This window comes from Cenococcum geophilum, assembly GCF_001692895.1.
Source record: "Cenococcum geophilum 1.58 unplaced genomic scaffold K441scaffold_8, whole genome shotgun sequence".
In the NCBI taxonomy this organism is placed as follows: domain Eukaryota; kingdom Fungi; phylum Ascomycota; class Dothideomycetes; order Gloniales; family Gloniaceae; genus Cenococcum; species Cenococcum geophilum.
In genome coordinates this window covers 1,341,530-1,368,918 of record NW_027137566.1, presented here as the reverse complement: position 1 = coordinate 1,368,918, position 27,389 = coordinate 1,341,530, and the positions used below count along the sequence as shown (strand labels likewise).

General features: G+C 34.6%; 1 protein-coding gene across 1 annotated transcript; it reads left to right on the top strand.

Annotated features, from left to right (window-relative positions):
• Positions 1–8,437: 8,437 nt before the first annotated feature.
• K441DRAFT_503255 (kinase-like protein) lies at positions 8,438–8,668 on the top strand (the record flags this gene model as incomplete). Its single annotated transcript, XM_067642032.1, has 1 exon — positions 8,438–8,668. A coding segment is annotated over one exon (231 nt), but the record flags the coding sequence as incomplete, so codon positions are not given.
• Positions 8,669–27,389: the final 18,721 nt, after the last annotated feature.

Sequence of the window (27,389 nt, the reverse complement as noted above, 5' to 3'; positions counted from 1 at the left end):
TAAAGACAAATTTAATAGGCATTGTATTTAGGTTTAGGGCTTTTAGGAGGCTCTTAATCCTAAAAAAACTAATCTTAATTACCTATTCCTACCTTTATTTTCTAGTATAATTACTATAAAGGAACTATAAACAGTGTAAATAGTAGTAAAAGAATAAAAGATTGGAGATACAGCAAAGTGTAAGGCTTTATACGCCTAAGGTAACACTCTAGGCGATATAAAAGTTAGATAGCATAATAAAAAAGCTATATTTTATTTTAATAACAATAAAAACACTAGGGAAATGCAATAGAATATTAAGGAGGAATTGTTAAGAGTAGGAACTTGTTAAGAATAGGGACTTATTAAGCCATATCCGTTTAATTAGTATTATATTCCTAAGTCGTTTCTTATAATACTGGTAAAGAAATATAGTACTAGGGAAGTGCGGGCTAATTAAAAACCAAAAAGCTAAGGATAAAAATAAATCCTAGCGCTCTATTCCCCTAGGGGTTTATTCCCCTAGGGCTTCGTTCCCCTAGGGCTTTATTCCTCTAGGGCTTCATTCCTTTAGGGCTTCGTTCCCCTAGGGCTTTATTCCCCTAAGGCTTTATTCCCCTAGGGCTTTATTCCCCTAAGGCTTTATTCCCCTAGGGCTTCGTTCCCCTAGGGCTTTATTCCCCTAGAGCTTCGTTCCCCTAGAGCTTCTCCCCTTAGCTTGCTTAAATCTGCCCTTATACGCAAAGTAAACCAAAAGTTTAAATTATACTTTTGGTTTAATATAGTAAGTTACACAACTAGCTTCATCCCCTTTAGCGAGCGCTTTAGAATTTTAAATTCGGTATACGCATCCAATCTCGCTTGGTTGCCACTAGCTATATATAGTAATTATACCAAAGCTATATACTTAGCTGCGGCCGTAAGGTTTCCACCTGTACAATATTGCTAAATTTTATCAACCTCTTTATAAACGTCCTAGACCGTAGCTTTGACCGCACTAATGTTTAGGAAATGCCACCTTGATAAGGGTATAGCTAGAGCGGGTCGGCACCCTCCCTACTAACGCCGGCATAATGTTAAAGTAAATTTATATAGCATCGGAACCCTTAATAGAGGGCAAGACGATTTTTAAGTCACTTATAAAAGGGATTAGTAGATATATTTTTCAAGCCCTAATTTAAAAAGCTTCTTTAAAGGAAAAGGGTAGTAATTAAAAAACTATTTTAGTAAGTATAGGCATAAAGTAGGTACTAAGAAAGTACCAATAGTAGATATATAAAAATGAAAATAACTTTAACACTATAAAGAAGAAGCTATTTCTATATAAAGAGCCTTATAAACCTAGTATGCTAAATAAGTTCCTATATAATAGATCCTATAGGCTTAAAGAACTAAAGAAATTCCTATAAAAGAAGCCTAACGAATTTGGCAATAAGTAGAAGTCCTATTATACTTCCTCTTAACCCTTTCCCACTACACCGGTAGAGGTACATAATCCCACTTAGTAGATTATAATAGATAGAATAAGCGCTAAAGAGTATATACTAGATATTATTCTTTAACTCTTTAATATATAAATCTATAAGCCTACTAACCTTAAATATAACTAGTACTTACTTAGGATATAAATATTTAAGCTTAGAAAGAAACTTATAGAGTTTAGAGTTATTATTATATATTAGTTATCCTTTATCGGTAATACGGTAAATAAAATCTTCTGCCCATATTAAGAGACTTAAGAGATTATTGTAAATTATATAGAGCTTAGAAGAGGTTAAGCTAAAAAAGACAAAAGCGCGGGTTTTAAAATGTAGATAGACCACTAGGCGTTCTATAGGCATTCTACAATTTCTTATTAAATTTCTACTTATTCTTCCGTATAGTATTACACTTATAGAGTCTTGCCTATTAAATTACGCCAAATCCTAAGTTCTCCATCATTACTTAATAATCTATTATTATTACTCCAGCTTAGTTTATTAATATTAGTAGTATTAATTCGCCCTTTTACTAGGTCACTCTAGCGTAATCTATTAATAGGGTGGCCAGAAGTCCGTAGCTTATTACTATTATTTAAAACTACCGTCTCTTTATTACTATCTTTATTACTATCTTCTTTCTATCCTTAATTATAAGGTGTAAAATATATAACGCTAGGGTAGTATATATAGATTATCTCCTAAGCTCTTCCTACAGACCTATAAAAATTATTAGTAATCCAATTTAGGTTTATCTAAGGCATATATATAATAGGACTTATTTAACAAGTATAGAAAAGAACTATATTTTAGTAAGGCTTAGTATTTAGGGAAAAGCTAGCTTAATCTAAGGACATTTAGAGGTAAGGTAAATGCTACCTTTATAATATTTCCTCTACTGCTTAGCTAAGCTAAGACTAAGTTTAGAAAGGGATATTAATATTACCTAAACGAGGCAAAGTATATCAGCGGCCCCTTTACCCTAAAGCTGGCGCATAATATCCATTAGCTATAATTACTCCTTACTTAGTATACTGTCTATACCTAAAAGTATAGGCTACTAGACTAAATCTAACGGTAGCTATTTAAATTAAAGGAGGCATTACTAGGGGTAATTATTAGCTAAGCTATTACTAAATATAAATACCTAACTAAAATATATTATATTAGTATAGAAGAACTAACGCACCAGTCTCTAGCTTTATAAGCAGTACTTAGCTATTATTACTTATTAGATTATAAGTAGTCTCAATACTCTAGCTCTTATTAGTATTAACATAAAAAAGCTTATATAAACACCGCATACTTTAACAGCTAAAGAAGTTTACATAAATTTATTAACTAGGATTATATAAGTTACTCTAAGATTAATATTTCTGCCTAAATCTATATAACGTAGGTAAAAGCAATGCCGCCTTCTAAGCGCTGTATTATGGTTTATAAGGCATGCAGTATAAGTAAGAAGTTAGAAAATAAAGCTGCGGCGCATTTAGCTACCTCTAATATAACTAAGAAGAAGTTTAGAAATATAGTTCCCACTCTATCTAAAACTAGATAAGGGCTTCTATATACTAGTGTTTAGGGGTAGCCCTAACAGTTAATTATTATTTAAAGTTAATAATCCGGCCAAGCCAAGTTTTACGCTTAGAATTAAATAGGGGATTTATTCAATATTATAAAAAAAGGCTTAAATACTAGATGCCGGTAGAGGTATTAGCCCCCTAAATACCTAGAAGCCACAGGCGGTAAAGAGATTATCCTATAACTATTAATATAACTTAGTGTTACGGCAAAGCAGCTTACGTAATTTAATATTTTTAGATTAAAGCTATACTTCTAGCGTTAGTCCTATAAGGGTATAAAGGGCGCTATCGCGCAGTTTTTTTTGCTCTACAGCACTTATAATTCTTAATTCTTTTATACTGGCCCTAAGCTCTTACTAGCTATACTTTCTCTAGTTAAGGACTACTCACAGCCATCCAATTCTAAATAGGTGGGAATACTATCTTTACCTACCCAAATATCTAGAATAGAAATTTTGCATCCCTATAATACCTAAGAGCATAAGGATATATATATTTTAGGAATAGACTATATAGAAAGCCATAATAAGGCCAGCCCTATATTTTAAGTTTAGCTTATTAATCTTCTTACCTAATAATAGGCTCGTCTAACCCTATAAATATAGTCGCTAGTATTAAGCACGTTTCTTTAATACCTCCTAGTAGGATAGCCGGATAATTATAGATCTTTTAATTATACTAATAGCCAAGCAGGTAATAATAAAGCCTACTTTACGGATGTTTCTAATAATAGCTTAGATTATAAAAGCGAAGATAAACAGCCTATTAGATTCCTAAAAAGACCAAACTAAATTTTAGAAGGCGTAATTGAAAACAGTATACTTAAATACTAGGTAGAGTAGAAGCCTAGGCTGACAAGCATTAAAGCTACGAAGAGAAATAAGAATTTAAGGTATTGCTCGGTTCACATTATAAATAGAGTGGCAGTTTTATGCTAGAAGCCTACTAAAGAGCCTATAACTAACCTAATGTCCTATAAACTTTAATCTTATTATAAAAAGAACCTTAGCAAGTTTATTAAGCATATTTATTAATTAGTAGTCTATGTACTAATAAGTAAGTAAAGAATAAGGACTCTATCTATTCAACTATAAAGAAGAGAAGCTATTTATATATAAGGTAGATGTCTAAAATAGGAAAGGGAGGGGGGGTATATAACTAAAATGGGGGTAGTAGTACACCCGAAATAAGAATAAGGATAGGGTAATAGGCTAAATTTAACCTAAATCGACAATATTATAAGGTTCCAAGAGCTTAGAGAGGCGCTTAAAAAAAAGACAGAAAAACACTTATAGCTTTAGTAGATAGGAGTGGAATATAAAAGGGACTTAGATTAACCCTACGAAACGCCATTAATAAAAGTAGCAAAAAAGATATTAACGGCGAATCTTTAAAAGCAAAAGAGAAGTAGAGATTACCCCCAAATATATAGCGTATAGGCTTAGGCCTAAATGATTTAGGAACAGAACTTTCTTTTATAGTACTTTAATAGTTTCTAAATAATTACTAAGTAGTTTTAGTTACTGTTAAGCAATTTAATTATTTCCTATATATAATACGTTTCAGTCTTATCTATCCTACTATTTCTTAGGAATGTCCTAATATAAATAGAAATAGCCGGAGGTTTTAAGGGCTCTTAAGCGAGGCTTATAAAGCAGAATAACGTATACTATATATACCATATAACTATAAGGAAGAGTTTATTAAAAGGCGGAACATTAAATAGTTAAATAAAGGTTAAGCTTAGGTCTACGTCCTTACTGCTAGTAAATTCCGCCTGCTAAGACCACCTAGACTAAACAAGGTCTTTAAACTAGGTTAGATATACTTATTCTCAAATATGAAAATCAAAAGCATTTAATAAAGGTTATAAGCTTTTATAGCAGAAGCAGTTATTTTAGTATATTTAATACCAATACTTTCTAAACCATTTTAATAATAGTTCTAGAAGAGTCCTCCATATACATCTATACGTGTTTTCCTACTTATATAAGCAGATGCCCTTTATTCGGTCTCTATAGTAACTACTTTAGTATCCGTAGATATAGGCCTATATTAGGGCCTATATTCCTTATAGTTAAATTCTATAGATTTATTCATTTATTCTAATATTATTTAGTTTATTATATTTAAGTTAAAACTAGGACCAGATAGTTAATACAAGCTCTATTAATTTCCTTATATTAGTACTATTTGCGTTATTTTATTTACTATAATAGATAAGCAAACGCACCCGCTTACTTATAACGGATCTTAACTATAGTTCCTTAAGCTAGCTAGTTTATAGAGAGTGCGCTACATGTTTATAGATCGCGAAATAAATTTTCTACTCTAAGTTCCCTTATGGAGATCCCATCTAGTACTAGCTAGCATTTACCCCACTATTAGAAACTCTTAGTATCCACCCTATATACCATCCTATAGCGAAAGTGCGTTTAAATACTAACCTCTCCCTTTATTCGCGTTTAAAAATTAAACGCCTCTTAAATAAGGGTATAGCTAGAGCGGGTCGGCCGCCCTCCCTACTAGCGTAGGCGAGGTATTAAAGGCCCTTAAGTTAAAACCACATATAACTTAATTAAGGGGTAGGTCTATATAGCCCCGCTAAACCATCTACCCTTAACCTTATATTACTATCGCCTATTTACACTCTCTTATTAGTATGGAGTCTATTATATATAGTATCTAAACTTAAATATAGCACGGTAAGTTAGTAATTATTATACTTAGTAATCTAAAACTAGTCTAGGGTTAGATTAAAAGATTATTAGAGGTTAAGTGCTTATTTAAAGTCCTTACGCATTTTAACTATAAGCCAAATTTAACTTTATAGAGTTACTAAAATAAATATAGTAAGTAAATTCCTAGGATATAAAGGGTTCTTATATTAAATTAATAGCTAACTTTACCTTTCTTAGTAGTTATAGGAAGTAAGTAAATCCCTTTAAGTTAATATATTCTTCTATAAATTAATAGCTAACCTTACCTTTTGTAGCGGTTATAGCCGGTATATAAATGCCTTTAAGTTAATATATTTTTCTATAAATTAATAGCTAACCTTACCTATCTTAGTAGTTATAGGAAGTAAGTAAATCCTTTTAAGTTAATATATTCTCCTATAAATTAATAGCTAATTTTACCTTTTTTAGTAGTTATAGCTAGTATATAAATACCTTTAAGTTAATGTATTTTTCTGTAAATTAATAGCTAACCTTACTTTTTTTAGTAGTTATAGCGGGTATATAAATCCCTTTAAGTTAATATATTCTTTTATAAATTAATAGCTAACTTTACCTTTTTTGGTTATTATAGCTAGTATATAAATCCCTTTAAGTTAACGTATTCCTTTATAAATTAATAGCTAACCTTACCTTTTTTAGTAGTTATAGTAGGTATATAAATTTCTTTAAGTTAATATATTTTTTTATAAATTAATAGCTAACCTTATTTTTCTTAGTAGTTATAAAAAGTAAATAAATCCCTTTAAGTTAATATATTCTCCTATAAATTAATAGCTAATTTTACCTTTTTTAGTAGTTATAGCTAGTATATTAATCCCTTTAAGTTAATATATTCTTCCGTAAATTAGTAGCTAACTTTACCTTTTTTAGTAATTATAGAAAGTAAGTAAATCCCTTTAAGTTAATATATTCTCCTATAAATTAATAGCTAACTTTATCTTTTTTAGTAGTTATAGCTAGTATATAAATACCTTTAAGTTAATATATTCTTCTATAAATTAATAACTAACCTTACCTTTCTTAATAGTTATAAAAAGTAAGTAAATCCCTTTAAGTTAATATATTCTCCCATAAATTAATAGCTAACTTTACCTTTCTTAGTAGTTATAAAAAGTAAGTAAATCCCTTTAAGTTAATATATTCTCCTATAAATTAATAGCTAATTTTACCTTTTTTAGCGGTTATAGCCGGTATATAAATCCCTTTAAGTTAATATATTCTTTTATAAATTAATAGCTAACCTTACTTTTCTTAGTAGTTATAATAGGTATATAAATCCCTTTAAGTTAACATATTCTTTTGTAAATTAATAGCTAACTTTATCTTTCTTAGTAGTTATAGGAAGTATATAAATCCCTTTAAGTTAATATATTCTTCCGTAAATTAATAGCTAACCTTACCTTTTTTAGTAGTTATAGGAAGTACGTAAATTCCTTTAAGTTAATATATTCTTCCATAAATTAATAGCTAACCTTACCTTTTTTAGTAGTTATAGCGGGTATGTAAATCCCTTTAAGGCGACGTATTATTTTATAAAATTAATAGCTAACCTTATCTTTCTTAGTAGTTATAGGATGTAAGTAAATCCCTTTAAGGCGATATATTCTTTTATAGAATTAATAGCTAACCTTGCCTTTCTTAGTAGTTATAGGTGGTAAGTAAATCCCTTTAAGGTGATATATTCTTCCGTAAAATTAATAGTTAACTTTACCTTTTTTAGTGGTTATAGCGGGTACGTAAATCCCTTTAAGGCGATATATTCTTCTATAAAATTAATAGCTAACCTTACCTTTCTTAGTAATTATAGCCAGTACGTAAATCTTTTTAAGGCGATATATTCTTCCGTAAAATTAATAGCTAACCTTACCTTTCTTAGTAGTTATAGAAGGCATCTAATCCTAAAATTGAAAATCTTTAGAAAGAATTATAGGATAGCCTCGGTCATTGATATAAACTAGAGATGTATATATATAACTTAATAAATAATAATAAGGCGTTATAAAGATCCTATTAAAAGGCCAATAAAGAAGCGCACTAATTGGATAGAATTCTGCGTAATCTCTTAGATCTTATTACTAAGATAGATAAACTCGTAGAAGGACAAGAGATTTTATAGGGTTTGCACTCTATAAAGATAGAAGATGTATATAAGGCCGATAAGTTATTACTATCTATACAGGAAGATTAGTCTGGGAGAGGCTCCCATATAGAGTTCTAGCGCGGCGAAACTATCCCCCTAGAGAAAGGACGAGTGCTCGGCCATAGCGCGAATGGAGAAGTCGTGGAAGCCACCTACAAGGGCGTTAAAGTCGCTTTAAAGAAGATACGTCATTAGTACAAAATCCAAATTAGAGACATAAAGGAAATCAATGTCTTAAAAAAATTAAAACACCGCCATATTATTAGGCTTGTCAGAACGTATACTTAGCAGCTATAGCTTAGTTTACTAATATGGCCTATAGCGCGGTGTGATTTGCATATTATTCTAGAGTTCCTAAAAGTATATAGCTTAAAAAATCAGTCGTCTGCCCCAGAACCTAGGTTCTTAAAGACTTTAACTAAACTCAACCTTAATATAGAGGAACTTTAGGGCATTGTAGGAGATCAAGATAAGCAAATATGGGCTAGTTTTAGTTGTTTAACCAAAGCTATAGCGTATCTTCATAAGAATAAGATCCGCTATAAAGACATTAAACCATCCAACATTCTCCTCTCGTGGGATGGCATATGGCTTACGGACTTCGGCGCGGCGAAAGACTTTATAGCCGATCTTACAAGTACCAGTAAAAGCCGAAAACGTAATACGTTGAGATACTACGCCCCGGAGGTAGTTAGTTACAAAAAAAGCGGTCATTTAGCCGACATCTTCTCCTTAGGATGCGTTTTCCTGGAAATAGTAGTAATCCTCACCTATAGCCATACTCTAACAGACCTTAGCGAGCTCCGTCCTTTAAAAAATAACTTATATAAAGCAAATCTCAACTATATCAACTAGTGGTTAGCTTTAGCCGAGCCTACTAAACCAAAAACCCAGTATTTGCTTTATAAAATTAAGTAAATGCTAAACCGTAATTAGATAAGGCGCCCTACGGCAAAGGCACTTACCTTATGTATATCTAGCATTGACTAATATAATAACAATTAGCAAATAAGGTGGCTCTATGGCTCCTATTATAATCTCTAGTTTAAGGGAGAGCTTAATATATATAAAGGACGAGTTAAGAAGTTAGAAGGTGAAGAACACGAGAGACAGAAGTAAGTTAGCCCGTTGCCTATAGTGAACATAATCTAAGCCTTACACGGCTTACTAGCTTCCGTTTCAAAATCAAAAAGCTTCTAAAAAACTAGTTATAGTTAAAGCATAAGCAATAGTTATAAAGATATCTTCCCGCTTACCAAGATAGCTATTTAGGGCTCTGTTAAATATTACTGGCAGGTTTCTTAATACTAACGCGTCAGTGTTATTCCTATATACCACGTTCTATCCAAAAATATAGTCTAAGCTACTATATAGGCTTGCCTTCCAACTAGATACAGGGAAGGTTTATACAGACTTAAAGAATAAGCGGGGACGGGTACCGCTATAGAGAGTAGCAGAGAGAACATATAAGGTAGTGATAAAGCCGCTACAATCTTATTAAACTCTTTTACTAGTAGTAGAATATGTATGTCGGTAAAAAGGCCATCTAATTTAGAAGGAATCATACCCGCTAATTTTTAAGACCTTTCTATCTGTAATTATCAGTCCATCTTAGGGGATAGCAACTATACTAATAAGTATGCCTAGCGAAGGGTTTAGTGCTTACTTAGCTTTACTCTATAGATCCCGTTCTAGTTCCCACTATAGATCCCGTTTTAGTGCCTAGTTCTAAATCTTACTCCTCTTCTAAGACTCTATTAGGTTCTAGCTTATAATTTACCTTACCCCTTAAATTTCTTAGCGCCCACCGTCCCAACCCTCCTGTCTTATACCATCCTAGCAAAAACGCTTTTCTAACTTCTCTTTCTTATCCGCGCCAAATAGCAGCTTACAAAAGAGCCGCTACTAGAAGCCCTTTGCACTTTTCGCCCGCGCTAGCAAAGAGGGCGGCCGACCCACACTAGCCAGACCCTTATTTAAGAGGCGTAAGACCCTTATTTAAGAGGCGTAAGCAACTTCTAAAAAGATAACTTACGCGGTTAAAGCAGGGGTTACCTCCTAGTATCTTATACCTTAATATTATAGCGTTCTTTCGTAATTAACTAGGCCCTATATAGAAGGCTCGGCGCAGTATGCAAAGCCTTATCAAATTTAACGTTTTGTAACCGTCGGTAAGGAGGCGTTCTATATACGGCTTAGTAGTAAGCAATTTTACAAATTCTGTAGATCCTACGGAGCTCTACCAAATAACCTTATATTACTCCTACCTACCACTCTTATTGCCATAGATTTTGATAATAACAACGGCGCCAAATTTAATGCAGCTGCTAGAGCTATCCTTACTATAACTTCTGCCATATAACCGGTATACCGCTTATCTAATTACTGCTTTTTATATCCTCTAATAACTAAGTAAAGGCTAATAAACCAGATACTTTGTAGTGTTGGTAAAGACAGCTAACAATATATTTTGGTAAGCTTAAATTTGGTTTAGAAAAGCTAATAATCTTCTATAGGGCTATAGACAAATCTTCCTTATATACACCACCTCCAATAAACTTAACTCCCACGCATATCGTTCCTACTACCCCTTTCTACCTCCTTAGAGGCTCCAATGCCTCCTAAGAGACCCATATACAGCACGCCTGCCTTTAAGGCATCTTAAAAGCGTATATAATATAGAGTTAGAAGTTAAACAGGAAGCCGACGGCCATAATCGTATATATCGGCAGCAAAGGTTAAGCTTCTACAGGGCTTACTTCCAAGCCTCCTGCTAAACGCCTTAGTTAAAAAATATGCGCCTTACCTAATAGAATACGCCTTACCCAATCCTAGCGTTCGGCTTAAATAAGCCGATTATAGCTGATTTAAAGGATAGGTAAATACGAGCTCGTCACGCCACTAATTTAGGCTACATTAGCTGTATTTTATAAAGGCAGGGGGTCCTTAAAGCTAGCGCCTGGGGCGTCATCTTAGCAGGTATATATAGTCTAGTTTCTAGCTACGCAAGTTATCTAAAGAGGAGGATATTTATCTCGGACATTCTTTTAATCAAATCCTAGTCTTTTGTTTAGCTAGTTCCCACTATAAGGCGGCCCCTACGGCCCATTAAACAAAGCCCTAGAGCCCCAATAGCTGCTTCGACCCCTAAACGCGTATTAGCAACACCATCTCTAAAACCGCCAGCAGCTCCACTAAGACGTATAAAGAAACTAAGCGCGAAGGTGTAAGAGGCCTAGCAGTCGCTAAGGACACAATCCCAAAGATTAGCATAGTTTAAATAGCAGATAACTACACCATAAACCGGACTATAAGCTATACAGCATATACTGCCCCCATTCCCTACAGCAAGAGCCTCTACCTTACCTAAATGTAAAGGAGGAGGTATTAATTGTGACGAATTTTATCAACTTATTAAAAGCCTTAAAGAAACTATAGTATAGCAGAGCAATATCATCATAAACCAGAATAGTATTATTAAAAGCATTAGAAACGACCTAGTAGACATTAAATCGGAACAGCAAAGCCTTAAAAAGCAAAACGCTAAACTCTAAAAGGCTATCCGGTCCTTACGAGCGTAACTAAACACCCCCTTAGCTCCAACACAATTATAGGCATTAGTAGCGGCCAGTAGAAGCACAATAGGGGCAGAGGTAACTTAGCTATAAACGATAAACGCCAGGAACTCTAAAGAACCCAATTAGCAGCTAGTAATAAACGTTAGCTAAGTAGGTAAGAAGACAATAAAGAAGGTAGCTACTATTAAAGTAGTAAAGCAAACTATTATATAAGGTATAAAGAATGTTAATAGGCTTATAGGAGCTATACTTAAGGACTTCCGCGTATAGCAAATAAGAGACAGCGTAAGCATTATTAGATTCTTAGTAGAAAAAGATAAAGAAGCTGCGTTTAGGCAGATAACTGCCTAATAGCTTAAACCGCATATCCCTAGCGCGAGGCTTGTCGGACCTAAGTGGTATACGGTTAAGGCGGACTAGGTTAAAGTACCTTTAGTAATAAATATTAACAGCGGAAAAGTAAGTAAGTTAGCTATAAAGCGCTTTAGGGTAGAGAATGGGGTAGAGGTATATATAATAAAATAGCTCGGACAACTAAGGCCGCGCAGCTAGCATGCGTTAGTAATTATTAAAGTAGCAATAAAAGAGGATGTAGAGAAGCTGCTTACGTCGGATAACGTATTATTTAGGGGAAGTGCGATTATTATATTACCATTTAAGGAACAACGCACCCCTATAGCATGCTATAAATGTAAAAGGTTTAAATATAGGGCTAGAGACTACATAACCTAATATATACGAAATATATGGATAGGAAGGCCATCTCTAGTATAAGACGGTTAATCTACACTGTGTAAACTATTAGGGTCCTTACTAAGCCTTATACCGTAAATGCCTAGCATATAGAAAAGAAATAGATAGGATTTTTATACAACAGCATTATAAATAGAGAACTCTAGATCCTTTAGGCGAATATAAAAAAGTATAGGGAAGCGCAGCATGCGCTATATAACAACGAAGCGCTAGCGGACTTTCACTTTATTCTAGGCTAGGAGCCTTACTACTTTCTCTTAGATAGGGAAGTAGTGCTAGCCGGCTTAAACCCCTAGTGGATAAGGTTTATCCCAATAGGCAGGCAGTAGCGGTATCCCTTAGTTAGGTTATATATCTAGGCGTCTAAAGAGCTAGCAGCTACACAGCTATAGGTAGATTTAGTAGACATTACGGCGGTAGTGGCGCACATCGGCTAAAGGAGACTTATAATTATATCGGTATATATTCTAAACAGATATTTAAGGAGAACTAAGGAAGAGAACCTAGAGGAGCTCTCTAGTAGGCTAGAGATAATTAATAGTCTAATTTAGGGTAAACTATTGCGCAACCTATATACCGAGGTAGTAATTATAGGTAACTTTAATCGGTATAATCCGCTATAGGGAGGAAGTTATATTAGTACTATATTAACGCAGGAAAAAAGCGCGCTAATTATTAACTTTATAGTAGACCGGTTACTCTAGAGCCTACTTCTAGTAGGAGTACCTATATTTAAAAGTAACGCGGGGCAAATATTAATAATTAACCTTATACTTACAACCCCGGGCCTAGTAAGTAAACTAATAAAGTATGCTATTTAGGAGTATAAGTACGGGTCAGATTATAAAGCTATTTACACTAGCTTCTAAGTTAATATAGGCACGCAGAAGAGCTAGGAGAGGCTACTTATTAAGAATATAAACTGGGACAAGATTTAAGAAGACGTAGAGCAATAAAAAGAAATAGGATTCCCTATAGAAGATATAGACAAAATAATTAACTACCTTAATAGGTAGGTTAATAAAGCCCTTAAAGCACACTGCTAGAGGGTTAAGCTATTACTATATATAAAAAGATAGTAGAATAAAGACCTTATAACGCTAAGGAAGTTATATATATACTAGAGGAATAGAAATAGTATAATATAAAGGTAAGGAAGGGATGACCCTAAGCTATATAATATCGCAGTAAAAGTAAAGAAGCCCTTTTATAGGACTATTTAGCGATATAGAAAGCTCTATTAGGACGAATTCCTTAGTAACAGTAATAATATATAAAAAGCGTTAAAATACCTTAATCCGCAGGCTATATCCGCGTTCGCTAGAATACCGCTAATTAAGAAGACTAGAGGATAGGGAGAGGTTGTTATAAAGAACCACAATATTACAAGAGAACTACTTTAGGCATTCTTTTTAATCCCGCCGCCATGCAAATAAGAAAAGAAAGCTATAACTAGCTATAACTAATTGCTATAGAAGCCTATCGCTAAATATAAGATTAAGGCAGCTATATTTAGGGCTAGCCCAGATAAGGCTCTAGGAAGGGACGGCCTACTAGCTAAGATATAGTAAGAGCTATAGCCCATACTAAGCAGTAAGATTACCACTCTCTTTACCAAATTACTTAAGATAGGGAAAGTACTACAGAAATAGAAGGTAGTAAAGATTATACTACTATAGAAGCCAAAGCGAGGGGACTATATAGTAGTAAACAACTATAGGCCAATCTCCCTCCTCCTAACGCTAGGAAAAGCACTTAAATTGCTAGTAGTAGAGAGAATAATATACCTAGTAAAGGAACACAGCCTACTACCTAAGATATACTTTAGAGCTAGGAAGCAAAGGTTAATAATATATACGCTATTATATCTCTATAAGGACGTATTTAGAGCGTAAAGAGGAAAAAAGACGCTATCTTTAGTATTATTTAATATTAAGGGCGCGTATAATAATGTAGCTATAGAGCCAGAAATTAGAAGATTACGGCAGCAATAGATACCTTAGACAATTATATAATAGGTATAGGACTTTTATATAAACCGTTAAGCCTATATCCTAGTTAATGGATACATATTAGAGATATAGGCGCTCCCACAAGCAGGTCTCCCATAGGGATTAGTACTAGCCCTAATACTCTTTCTATTCTTTAACGCGGATCTTATATAAGGCGCACCCAAAAATAGCAGCTCTATAGCCTTTATTAATAACTACTTAGTATAGGTTATAGGCCCTATAACAGAGGAAAACACATAAATTATCTAGGGCGAGATTATACCGATACTTAAGAAATAGAAGAGGACTAGTAGAGCTTAATTTAAAGTAAAAAAAACATTATTTATCTACCTTACTAGATATAAAGAAGCGGGTAGAAATACTACCACGCCGCTCCAATTTAAAAAAAAAGGAATCCCCCCAATATAGGAAGTTAAGATCCTTAGGGTAATTCTTAATAAGGAGCTATAGTTTAAGGCATACCTAGCAAATAAGGTAGGTAAAGCTACTAAGGTAGCGCTAGCGTTGCGTAGATTAAAGGAACTATAGTCTAAGAGCGTTAAGCAGCTAGCTAAGAGCTCGGTCCTACTAGTAGCAAACTATACATCGCCGATATAGTACCTACTTGCAATATAAGAGTTAAAGTAGCTTCTCTAGTAGGCGCAAAGGATTACGGCATAAGCTATTATTAGGGGGTTCCGTACCGTTACTCTGCTAATAGCGGAGGTAGAAGCTGGCTTGCTCCCTTTTAAGTAAAGGCTATATAACCAGGCCATCGCGTTCTAGGTATTAATCCATAAACTAGGCAAATTATATCCCCATTAGATAATTCAAAGACAGAGGCTCTATAGACGGTACTAATCGCTACTTTAGAGGACAGCAGAGATATATAAGGATGTCTAGGTAAATAGGGTGCTAGAGGTTAAACCGTATATATACCCGCCATAGGTGGCTAAGCCTAATATAGTAATATACAAGGACAAAGAGTATACTTAAGCTATTATTAAAGACTATAAGCCAGGATAGGTTGATATATATATTAATACATCGGTACGTAATAGCAGGGCAGGAGTTAGCGTATATGCTACACCATCTAAAGCAACGCTTTTAAAAACGGTAGCGGGCTTTAAGTAGGCCGACGCCCACCTAACAGAGCTTCTAGCAATTAGCAAGGCAGCTAACTAGCTATAGGACCCTACGTGCACAGCTATTAACTAAGTAGGTTTTCTAATACCTGCTTCTAGTATAAGAATATTCTCCAACTCGCAATTAGCGTTGCTGTTAGTATAGAGCTAGAGGGCTAGAGCCTGCCAGGAAATAGTTATAGAGATCTTAAAGAAACTCTAGCTAAACAATATCACGCTATACTAGATTCTAGGCCACTTAGGATTTATAGGAAACGAGAAGGCCAATAAGCTTACTAAAATAGCAACAAGACTAGAGAGCAAGGAGCCACTATAGAGAGACGGCCTCCTATAGTACCTTATAACGCAAGCCTTAAAAAGAGCTAAGATAATAATAGGACCGCTTTTATCGGGAAGATCTAATATAGGTAAGTTTACAAGGAAGATTAATACAGCACTCCACCTTAGAAAGGCTGTAGGATTATACTAGCAGCTAATTAGCTCTAAAGCTGCTATCCTTACACAGCTACAGACCGGCAAGTCATTTCTAAAGGAATATCTCCACAAAATTAATGTATTAGAGACGGCGTTATATAACTATAGGCTTACAGAATTAATATAGCACTTCCTCTTTTCTTATAGGAGGTGGACATAGCAGAGGATTAAACTAAGAGAGTAGCATAGAGATCGATTTGGGGATCTATTATATACATTAGGAGGCTACTTACGTAGACAAAAAGGAGGCAGGAATATTAACGGCCTAATTAAGCGCTAGAAGCCAAATATTAGCGTAGTTAAAGCTATAATTAAATTTGCAAAGGAGACCGGACGCTTACACCTAAGTATATAAGATACAGAGAGTATAAAAGCCGACGTTAATAAGCGAAGACTCTTAAGAATTCCTCTAATTATCTAACCAAATACACCGCGAGCCTCCTCTACACGTGCCTCCACTAGCATATCACCAATTAAAAAGCGCACAACGCTAAAATAGCCCTGTAGACACAAGGCGTCGAAAACTACTTACTTAGGCTCGCCTCTAAACTCTAACTATTTTCTAATAGTAACACATTACTTTCCTTTATTTTTTCCTTAGTTAAGTATAGTATTAGGTAATAGATATATAGTTCTTATAGTTAGCTTCTAAACTAGAGCAAGCATATTAATAGTAGGAAGTATTTAGTTAGCGCTCTGTAACGGCCTATACCCTAAATAGTATATAGCTATAATAGAATATATATACATATATATATACGTTTAAGAGGCGTAATTAGTCACCCCCTTATACCTTACCTAAGTAAAAACTTTTAAAAGAGGAGGATATTTATCTTAGACATTCTATTAATCAAATCCTAGTCTTTTATTTAGCTAGTTCCCACTATAAGGCGGCCTCTACGGCCTACTAAACAAAGCCCTAGAGCCCTAATAGCTGCTTCAACCCCTAAACGCGTATTAGCAACACCACCTCTAGACCCGCTAGTAGCTTTACTAAAACATATAAAGAAACCAAGTGCGAAGGTATAAGAGGCCTAGCAGTTACTAAGGATATAAGCCTAAATATTAGTATAGTTTAAATAGTAAACAACCGCACTACAAACTAGACTATAAGCTATATAGTATATACTACCTCCATTCCCTATAGTAAGAGTCTCTACCTTACCTAAACGTAAAGAAGGAGGTATTAATTATAACGAATTTTATTAACTTATTAAAAGCCTTAAAGAAACTATAGTATAGCAGAGTAATATTATTACAAACTAGAATAGCATTATTAAGAGTATTAGAAATAACCTTATAGACATTAAATCGGAATAGTAAAGCCTTAAAAAGTAAAACGCTAAACTCTAAAAGGCTATCTAGTCCTTATAAGCGCAACTAAACACTCCCTTAGCTTCAACATAATTATAGGCATTAGTAGCGGCTAGTAGAGGTATAGTAGGGTTAGAGATAACCTTGCTATAAATAACAAGCGCTAGGAACCCTAAGGAACCTAATTAGCAGCTAGTAATAGACGTTAGCTAAGCGGGTTTAAAGGCAATAAAGAAGGTAGCTACTACTAAAGTAATAAAGTAAACCATTATATAAGGTATAAAGGATATTAAGGGGCTTACGGGAGCTATACTTAAGGACTTCTATATATAGCGAATAAGCAACAGCGCGAGCATTATTAGATTCTCGGTAGAAAAAGACAAAAAAGCTGCGTTTAGGCAGATAACTACTTAATAGCTTAAACCACACATCCCTAGGGCGAGGCTTATTAGACCTAAGTAGTATATAGTTAAGGCGGACTAGGTTAAAGTACCTTTAATAATAAACATTAATAGCGGAAAAGTAAGTAAGTTAGCTATAGAGCGCTTTAGGGTAGAGAATGGCGTAGAGGTATATATAATAAGATAGCTCGGACAACTAAGGCCGCACAGCTAGTACGTGTTAGTGATTATTAAAGTAGCAATAAAGGAGGATATAGAGAAGCTGCTTACGTCAGACAATATATTACTATTTAAGGAGCGACGCACCCCTATAGCATGCTATAAATATAAAAGGTTTAAATATAGGGCTAGAGACTACACGTAACCTAATATATGCAAAATATATAGGCGGGAAGGCTATCTCTGGTGTAAGACGGTAAATCTATATTACGTAAACTACTAGGGTCCTTACTAAGCCTTATACCGTAAATGCCTAGTATATAGGAAAGAGATAGATAGGATTCTTATATAACAGCGCTATAAATAAAGAACTTTAGATCCTTTAGGCAAATATAAAAAAGTATAGAAAAGTATAGCATGCGCTATATAATAATAAAGCGCTAGCGGACTTCCACTTTATTCTAGGCTAAGAGCCTTACTACTTTCTCTTAAATAGGGAAGTAGTGCTAGCTAGCTTAAACCCCTAGTAAATAAGGGTTGTCCCAATAGGTAGGTAGTAGTAGTATTCCCTAGTTAGGTTCTATATCTAGGTATCTAGAAAGCTAGTAGCTATATAGCTATAGGTAGATTTAGCAGACATTATAGCAGTAGTAGCGCACGTTAGCTAAAGGAGACTTATAATTATATCGGTATATATTCTAAATAGATATTTAAGGAAAACCAAAAAAGAGAACCTAAAGGAGCTCTCTAGTAGGCTAGAGATAATTAATAGTCTAATCTAAAGTGAACTATTACGCGACCTATATACTAAGGTGGTAATTATAGGCAACTTTAATCGGCATAATCCGCTATAGGGAGGAAGTTATATTAGTACCACATTAACGCAGAAAGAAAGCGCGCTAATTATTAACTTTATAGCGGACCGGTTACTCTAAAGCCTACTTTTAGTAGGAGTACCTATATTTAAGAGTAACGCGGGGCGAACATTAACAATTAACCTTATACTTACAACCCCGGGCCTAGTAAGTAAACTAGTAAAGTACGCTATCTAGGAGTATAAGTACGGGTCAGATTATAAAGCTATCTATACTAGCTTTTAGGTTAATATAAACACGCAAAAGAGCTAAGAGAGGCTACTTATTAAAAATGCAAACTAGGACAAGATTCGAGAAGACGTAGAGCGATAGAAAGAGATAGGATTCCCTTTAAAAGATATAAACGAAATAATTAACTGCCTTAATAGGTGGGTTAATAAAGCCCTTAAAGCACACTACTAGCGGGCCAAGCTATTACCGTATATAAAAAGATAGTGGAACGAAGACCTTATAACGCTAAGGAAGTTATATATATACTAAAGGAACAGAAATAGTGCGATACAAAGGCAAGGAAGGGACGACCCTAAACTACGTAATATCGTAGTAAAAGCGAAGAAGCTCTTCTATAGGACTATTTAATGACATAGGAAGCTCTATTAGGGCGAATTCCTTAATAACAGTGATAATATATAAAAAGCGTCGAAATACCTTAATCTATAGGCTATAACCGCGTTCGCTAGAATACTACTAATTAAGAAGGCTAAAGGATAGGGAGAGGTCGTTATAGAGAACCATAATATTGTAAGAGAACTACTTTAGGCATTCTTTTTAGTCCCGCCGCTATATAAATAAGAAGAGGAAGCTATAACTAGCTATAACTAATTGTTATAGGAGCCTATCGCCAAATATAAGGTTAAGGTAGCTATATTTAGGGCTAGCCTAAATAAGGCTCTAGGAAGGGACGGCCTACTAGCTAGGGTATAGCGAGAGCTATAGCCCGTATTAAGCGGTAAGATTACCACTCTTTTTACTAAATTACTTAAGATAGGGAAAGTACTATAGGAATAGAAGGTAGTAAAGATTATACTACTATAAAAGCTAAAGTGGGGGGACTATACAGTAGCAAATAACTATAGGCCGATCTCCCTCCTCCTAACGCTAGGAAAAGCACTTAAATTGCTAGTAGTAGAGAAAATAGTATACCTAGTAAAGGAACACAGCTTACTACCTAAGATATACTTTAGAGCTAGGAAGTAAAGGTTAATAATATATGCGCTATTATATCTCTATAAGGACATATTTAAAGCGTAAAAAGGAAAGAAGATACTATTTCTAGTATTATTTAATATTAAGGGCGTATATAATAATATAGCTATAGAGCTAGAAATTAAGAGATTACGGTAGTAATAGATACCTCAGACAATTATATAATAGGTATAGGACTTTTATATAAACTATTAAGCCTATATCCTAGTTAATAAATACATATTAAAGGTATAGGCGCTCCCGCAGGCGGGTCTTTTATAGGGATTAGCACTAGCCCCAATACTCTTCCTATTCTTTAACGCGGATCTTATATAAAGCGCACCCAGAAATAGCAGCTCTATAGCCTTCGTTAACAACTACTTAGCATAGGTTATAGGCCCTATAGTAGAGGAAAATACGCAGATTATCTAGGGCAAGATTATACCAATGCTTAAGAAATAGAAAAGGACTAGTAGAGCTTAATTTAAAGCAAAAAAAACGTTATTTATCTACCTTACTAGATATAAAGAAGTGGGTAGGGATACTACTACGCCGCTCTAATTTAAAGGAAAAGGAATCCCCCCAATATAGGAAGTTAAGATCCTTGGGGTAATTCTTAATAAGGAGCTATGGTTTAAGGCATACCTAGCAGATAAGGTAGGCAAAGCCACTAAGGTGGCGCTAGCGTTACGTAAATTAAAGGGACTGTAGTTTAAGAGCGTTAAGTAGCTAGCTAAGAGCTTAGTCCTATTAGTAGTAGACTACGCGTTACTAATATAATACCCGCTTACAATATAAGAATTAAAGTAGCTTCTTTAGTAGGCGTAAAGGATCACGGTATAAGCTATTATTAGGGGGTTCCGCACTATTACTCTGCCAATAGCGGAGGTAAAAGTAGGCTTACTCCCTCTTAAGTAAAGGCTACGTAACCAGGCCATTACATTTTAGGTATTAATTTATAAACTAGGCAAATTACACCCTTATTAGATAATTTAAAGACAAAGACTCTATAGACGGCACTAATCGCCGCTTTAAAGGACAGCAGAGATATATAAGGATGTTTAGGTAAATAGGGTACTAGAGGTCAAACCATATATATACCCACCGTGGGTGGCTAAGCCTAATGTAGTAATATATAAGGACGAAGAGCATACTTAGGCTATTATCGAAGACTATAAGCTAGGGCAGGTTAATATATACGTTAATACATCTATACGCAATAGTAGGGCAGAAGTTGGCGTATATGCTATACCATCTAAAGTAACGCTTTTAAAAACGGTGGCAAGCTCCAATTAGGCCAACGCCCACCTTATAAAGCTTCTAGCAATCAGCAAGGTAGCCAACTAGCTATAGGACCCCACGTGCACGGCTGTTAACTAAGTAGGTTTTCTAATACCTACTTCTAGTATAAGAATATTCTCCAACTTGTAATTAGCGTTACTATTAGTATAGAGCTAGAGGGCTAGAGCCTGCTAGGAAGTAGTTATAGAGATCTTAAAGAAGCTTTAGCTAAATAATATTACGCTATACTAGATTCTAGGCCACTTAGAATTTATAAAAAATAAGAAGGCTAATAAGCTTACTAAAGCTATAATAAGACTAGAGAGCGAGAAGCCACTATAGAGAGACGGCCTCCTATAGTACCTTATAACGCAAGCCTTAAAAAGAGCTAAGATAATAATAGGACCGCTTCTATTGGGAAGATCTAATATAGCTGCTATCCTTACGCAGCTATAGACCGGCAAGTCATTTCTAAAGGAATATCTCCACAAAATTAATGCATTAGAGACGGCGTTATACAACTATAGGCTTACAGAATCAATATAGCACTTCCTCTTCTCTTATAGGAGGTAGGCGCAGCAAAGGATTAAACTAAGAGAGTAATATAGAGATCGATTTAGGGATCTATTATATATATTAGGAGGCTACTTACGTAGACAAGAAGGAGGCAGGAGTATTAACGGCCCAATTAAGCGCTAGAAGCCAGACATTAGCGTAGTTAAAGCTATAATTAAATTTGCAAAAGAGACCAAACGTCTATACCTAAGCGTATAAGATATAAAGAGTATAGAAGCCGACGTTAATAAGCGAAGACTTCTAAGAATTCCTCCTCTAATTATCTAACCGAATATACCGCGAGCCTCCTCTATACGTGCCTTTACTAGTGCGTCGCCAATCAAGAAGCGCATAACGCTGGAATAGCCCTATAAATACAAGGTATCAAAAACTACTTACTTAGGCTCGCCTCTAAACTCTAACTTTCTTTTAATAGTAACACATTACTTTCCTTTATTTTTTCCTTAGTTAAGTATAGTATTAGGTAATAGATATATAGTTCTTATAGTTGGCTTCTAAACTAGAGCAAGCATATTAATAGCAGGAAGTATTTAGTTAGCGCTCTATAACGGCCTATACCCTAGATAGTATATGGCTATAATAGAATATATATACATATATATATACATAAGGTAGCGAATTCCGTAGGTGTCTTTATAGAGTTTAAGTTAGCGGTTAGAAGTTAAATCATAAGGCTATAAAGCTAAGGCTAGCGCGCTTACTAAGACTTTACACAGTTATAGGCGTGGCAGCTATAGTATAGTGCATATATATATACTCTATCTAGAGGCTGTTATCTTCGCCGGCTATAACGCTTAAGATAAGCTTAAAGTTCTTAAGTAAAAGCATATTGAGGTCAAACCTATCGTCTATAGCTATTGGATATGGAATGCAAAGATATATAAAATAAGCTTGCGAAGCTGTTTAGAACCACTCTTAAATCGCTATAGATACAGAATTGTGGCGGGGGCAATGTAATATTTACTAGCCGCGCGGAGCGTTTTAAGCTTTGCTTTTGCAATCAAAAGTTTAGCTTAAAAGGTGTAGCGCAGCGCGGCTAACCCTAGATGGCTTAATAAAGCCACCTTACCACGTTATGGTTCGAAGACGCGCTGTCTCTCCAACTTAGGAGATTTATAAATGCACCGATTATATAAACAATCTCCTTATAAACGTCTCCACAATCCCATTTATAATGCTAGCCCTAAGGTTACAGAGAAAGTCCAAACTCAGTATAATAGTATTTGTCATTCCTTTAACTATCAAAACGTAGCATTACAGCTTACGACCTTCCTTTCCTCGTCGTTCTCGAAGCGTCTTAAAGCGTCAATCCAGATTACAGCCGATTAAGCTAAGACGTACTACTTAAACAACGCGGGACAATGGTTTTGACATACTGTGCAGTCTTAAGAAACCCGTGAGTGGATTAAGAGAACCATTGATAAAGGGGAACGCCCAGCTATAAGGGGCACCTAGTTATATAATGCTTTACTATATAATAGTTTTATATAAGGATCCTCTTGTTTAAACACGCCTATTTAGACCACGCTAGTTTATCTAGCGATTCGTCTAAGTTAGAAGAATAGTATCGCTTTACAATACTAACGTCCTTTAATCTTTTTAAAGAATGATAAAAGGTACTTTATAACCAAAATTAAGGGAACAGCTAACTAGATTACTTAGGTAATAGTAATTATATACCTAGGCTTACGCCTCACTATTGTTAAGGTATTACGTTAGTAAAGAGTACCAATTCAGGTTTTAAGTCGGCATAATTCGTGACCTTTAAAACCTTTTATAACGAAGAGCAGTAAGACCCTTAGTATATACCGGCCTTAAGCCATAATAGAGCAGCGCCCGGTAGGCTTTCCGATCGCCCTTATATAAATACGTTACACGCGACTCCAGAGAGACTCTAGCCTATCCATTTCTGCCTAACCTAATTGTGTTTTATCTAATCGGTCAAACATATAGGAGCGAATATCGTTTTTAAAAGCTATAGGGTTAACTTGGCGGAGGCAGCGCTAGACCAGACACCAGTTAGCTTCCAGCACATTAGAGTAAAAGAAAGGTTTATAGTAGCGTACCTTAAAGTATATTGGAACGAATTTATTAGAAAAGTTTTCGGAAAGTATACCTTAAAGTTCCTACGACGGAATAATCTGACTTGTACCATCTAGTTATCGGATATAAATAGAAGGTCTCCCTTATTTAAGTAAGACGCGCTAGGTTCGCTTAGGACTTTATAAGCCTTTACGCTTCATTAATAAACCCATCGCTTTTAATTTTCTCCTTAAGTTAAGTAAAGTAATAGAAGAGGCGTTAGTAATAAAGTCTATCTCAAAAGAGTTAACCGCGGATAATTACAACAACGGGTTAGGTCTAGGGCGGACTTATTAATAGGAGTTTAGAGAGTAACGTATTCGTTTAAGATAAGATTAAGGGGAAATTTAATATATAGGTTCTTTAAAGTTCTCTAGAGATAATAGGGTGGCATTAACCTAGGCGCGGACGTGGTCTATAACGGTAATAGTAATAATAAGCTTGGCCTTATACAAGAGTTTCAAATAACCGTTACTTAGGAAGCGAGTTAGAAGGGCTTAAATCATATAACCTTAACACTATATTTAATTAAAGTCAAAATCGCATTAAATACAACAAGATAGTATGCGAAAGTCAAGCGTTAATTCATTTCCTACTACTAATAAGGTACAAACACCGGTTAGCATACCCTGCAGCAATAAGGCAACTGCGCCCGTAGGAAGATAAAAAACCGCTAAACATACGACCTAAGGGATCGCGGACGCTTTATCAATATAACAGACTCCGCAATAAAGATAAATATAAAGGAGGGTGGTATTTGCGTCGCCAGGCTTCGCTTATAAAGGTCCCTTATTTAAACTAGCCGGTTTATAGAGAGCGCCACGCATTTAGGGATTGCGAAACAAATTTTTTACTCTAAAGTTCCCTTATAAAGATCCTCATCTAGTCCTAGCTGGCATTTACCCCGCTATTAGAAACTCTTAGTATCCACCCCACTAACCTTTACCTCTATATGCCATTCTGTGGTGAAAAGCGCGTTTAAACGCCAACTTCTCTCTTTATTCGCGTTAAAAATTAAACGCCTCTTAAACGTATATATATATATATATATTCTATTATAGCCGTGCACTATTTAGGGTATAGGCCGTTATAGAGCGCTAACTAAATACTTCCTACCATTAATATACTTGCTCTAGTTTAGAAGCTAACTATAAGAACTATATATCTATTACCTAACACTATACTTAACTAAGGAAATACGCCTCTTAAATAAGGGTATGGCCAGAGCGGGTCGGCACCCTCCCTACTAGCGCCGGCATAACGTTAAAGTAAATTTATATAGTATTGGAACCCTTAATAGAGGGTAAGACGATTTTTAAGTCACTTATAAAAGGGATTAGCAGACATATTTTTTAAGCCCTAATTTAAGAAGCTTCTTTAAAGGAAAAGGGTAGTAATTAGAAAACTATTCTAGTAAGTATAGGCATAAAGCAGGTGCTAAGAAAGTACCAATAGTAGATATATAAAAATAAAAATAACTTTAACACTATAAAGAAGAAGCTATTTCCGTATAAAGAGCCCTATAGACCTAGCATGTCGGATAAGTTCCCATATAATAGATTCTATAGGCTTAAAGAACTAAAGAAATTCCCATAAAAGAAGCCTAACGAATTTAGCGATAAGTAAAAGTCCTATTATACTTCCTCCTAACCCTTTCCTACCACACTAGTAGAGGTATATAATCCCACTTAGCAGATTATAATAGATAGAGTAAGCGCTAAAGAGTATATACTAAATATTATTCTTTAACTCTTTAATATATAAATCTATAAGCCTACTAACCTTAAATATAACTGGTACTTACTTAGGATATAAGTGTTTAAGCTTAAAAAGAAACTTATAGAGTTTAGGGTTATTATTATATATTAGTTATCCTTTATTAGTAATACGGTGAATAAAATCTTCTACCTATATTAAGAGACTTAAAAGATTATTATAAATTATATAGAGCTCGGAAGAGGTCAAACTAAAAGAAATAAAAGCGTGGGTTTTAGAACGTAGACAAACTACCAGGCGTTTTATAGGCGTTCTATAATTTCTTATTAAATTTCTACTTTATTTTTCCGTATAGTATTACACTTATAGAGTCTTGCCTGCTAAATTACGCCAAATCCTAAGTTCTCCATCGTCACTTGATAATCTATTATCGTCACTCCGGCTCAGTTTATCGATATTAGTAGTATTAATTCGCCCTTCTACTGGGTCACTCTAGCGCAATCTATTAATAGGGTGGCCAGAAGTTTATAGCTCATTACTATTATTTAAAACTACCGTCTCTTTATTACTATCTTCATTACTATTCTCTTTCTATCCTTAATTATAAGGTGTGAAATATATAATACTAGGGTAGTATATACAGATCGTCTCCTAAGCTCTTCCTACAGACCTATAAGAATTATTAGCAATCCAATTTAGGTTTATCTAAGGCATATACATAATAGAACTTATTTAACGAGCATAGAAAAGAACTATATTTTAGTAAGGCTTAGTATCTAAGGAAAAGCTAGCTTAATCTAAGGACATTTAAAGGCAAGGCGAATACTACCTTTATAATATTTCCTCTACTGCTTAGCTAAGCTAAGACTAAGTTTAAAAAGGGAGATTAATATTACCCAAATAAGGTAAAGTATATTAGCGGCCCCTTTACCCTAAAGCTGGCGCATAATATCCGTTAGCTATAATTACTCCTTACTTAATATACTGTCTGTGCCTAAAAGCGTAGGCTACTAAACTAAATCTAACGGTAGCTGTTTAAATTAAAGGAGGTATTACTAGGGGTAATTATTAGCTAAGCTGTTACTAAATATAAATACCTAACTAAAATATATTATATTAGTGCGGAAGAACTAACGCACTAGTCTCTAGCTTTATAAGCAGTGCTTAGCTATTATTACTTATTAGATTATAAGCAGTCTTAATACTCTAGCTCTTATTAGCATTAATATAAAGAAGCTTATATAAACACCGCATACTTTAACGGCTAAAGAAGTTTATATAGATTTGTTAACCGGGATCGTGTAAGTTACTTTAAGATTAATATTTCTGCCTAAATCTATATAACGTGGGTAAAAGCAATACCGCCTTCTAAGCGCTATACTATGGTTTTTAAGGCATGCAGTATAAGTAGGGAGTTAAAAGATAAAGCTGCGGCGTATTTAGCTACCTCTAATATAACTAAGAAGAAGTTTAGGGATATAGTTCCCACTCCATCTAGAACTAGATAAGGGCTTCTATATACTAGTGTTTAGGGGTAGCCCTAACAGTTAATTATTGTTTAAAGTTAATAATCCGGCTAAGCTAAGTTTTATACTTAGAATTAAACAGGGGATTTATTTAATATTATAAAAAGGGGCTTAGATACTAGATGCTAGTAGAGGTATTAGCCCCCTAAATACCTAGAAGCCATAGGCGGTAACAAGATTATCCTATAACTATTAATATAACTTAGTGTTGCGGCGAAGCAGCTTGCGTGGTTTAATATTTTTAAATTAGAGCTATACTTCTAGCGTTAGTCCTATAAGGGTATAAAGGGCGCTATTACGCAGTTTTTTTTGCTCTATAGCACTTACAATTCTTAATTCTTTTATACTAGCCCTAAGCTCTTACTAGCTATACTTTCCCTAGTTAAGGACCACTCGCAGCCGTCCAATTCTA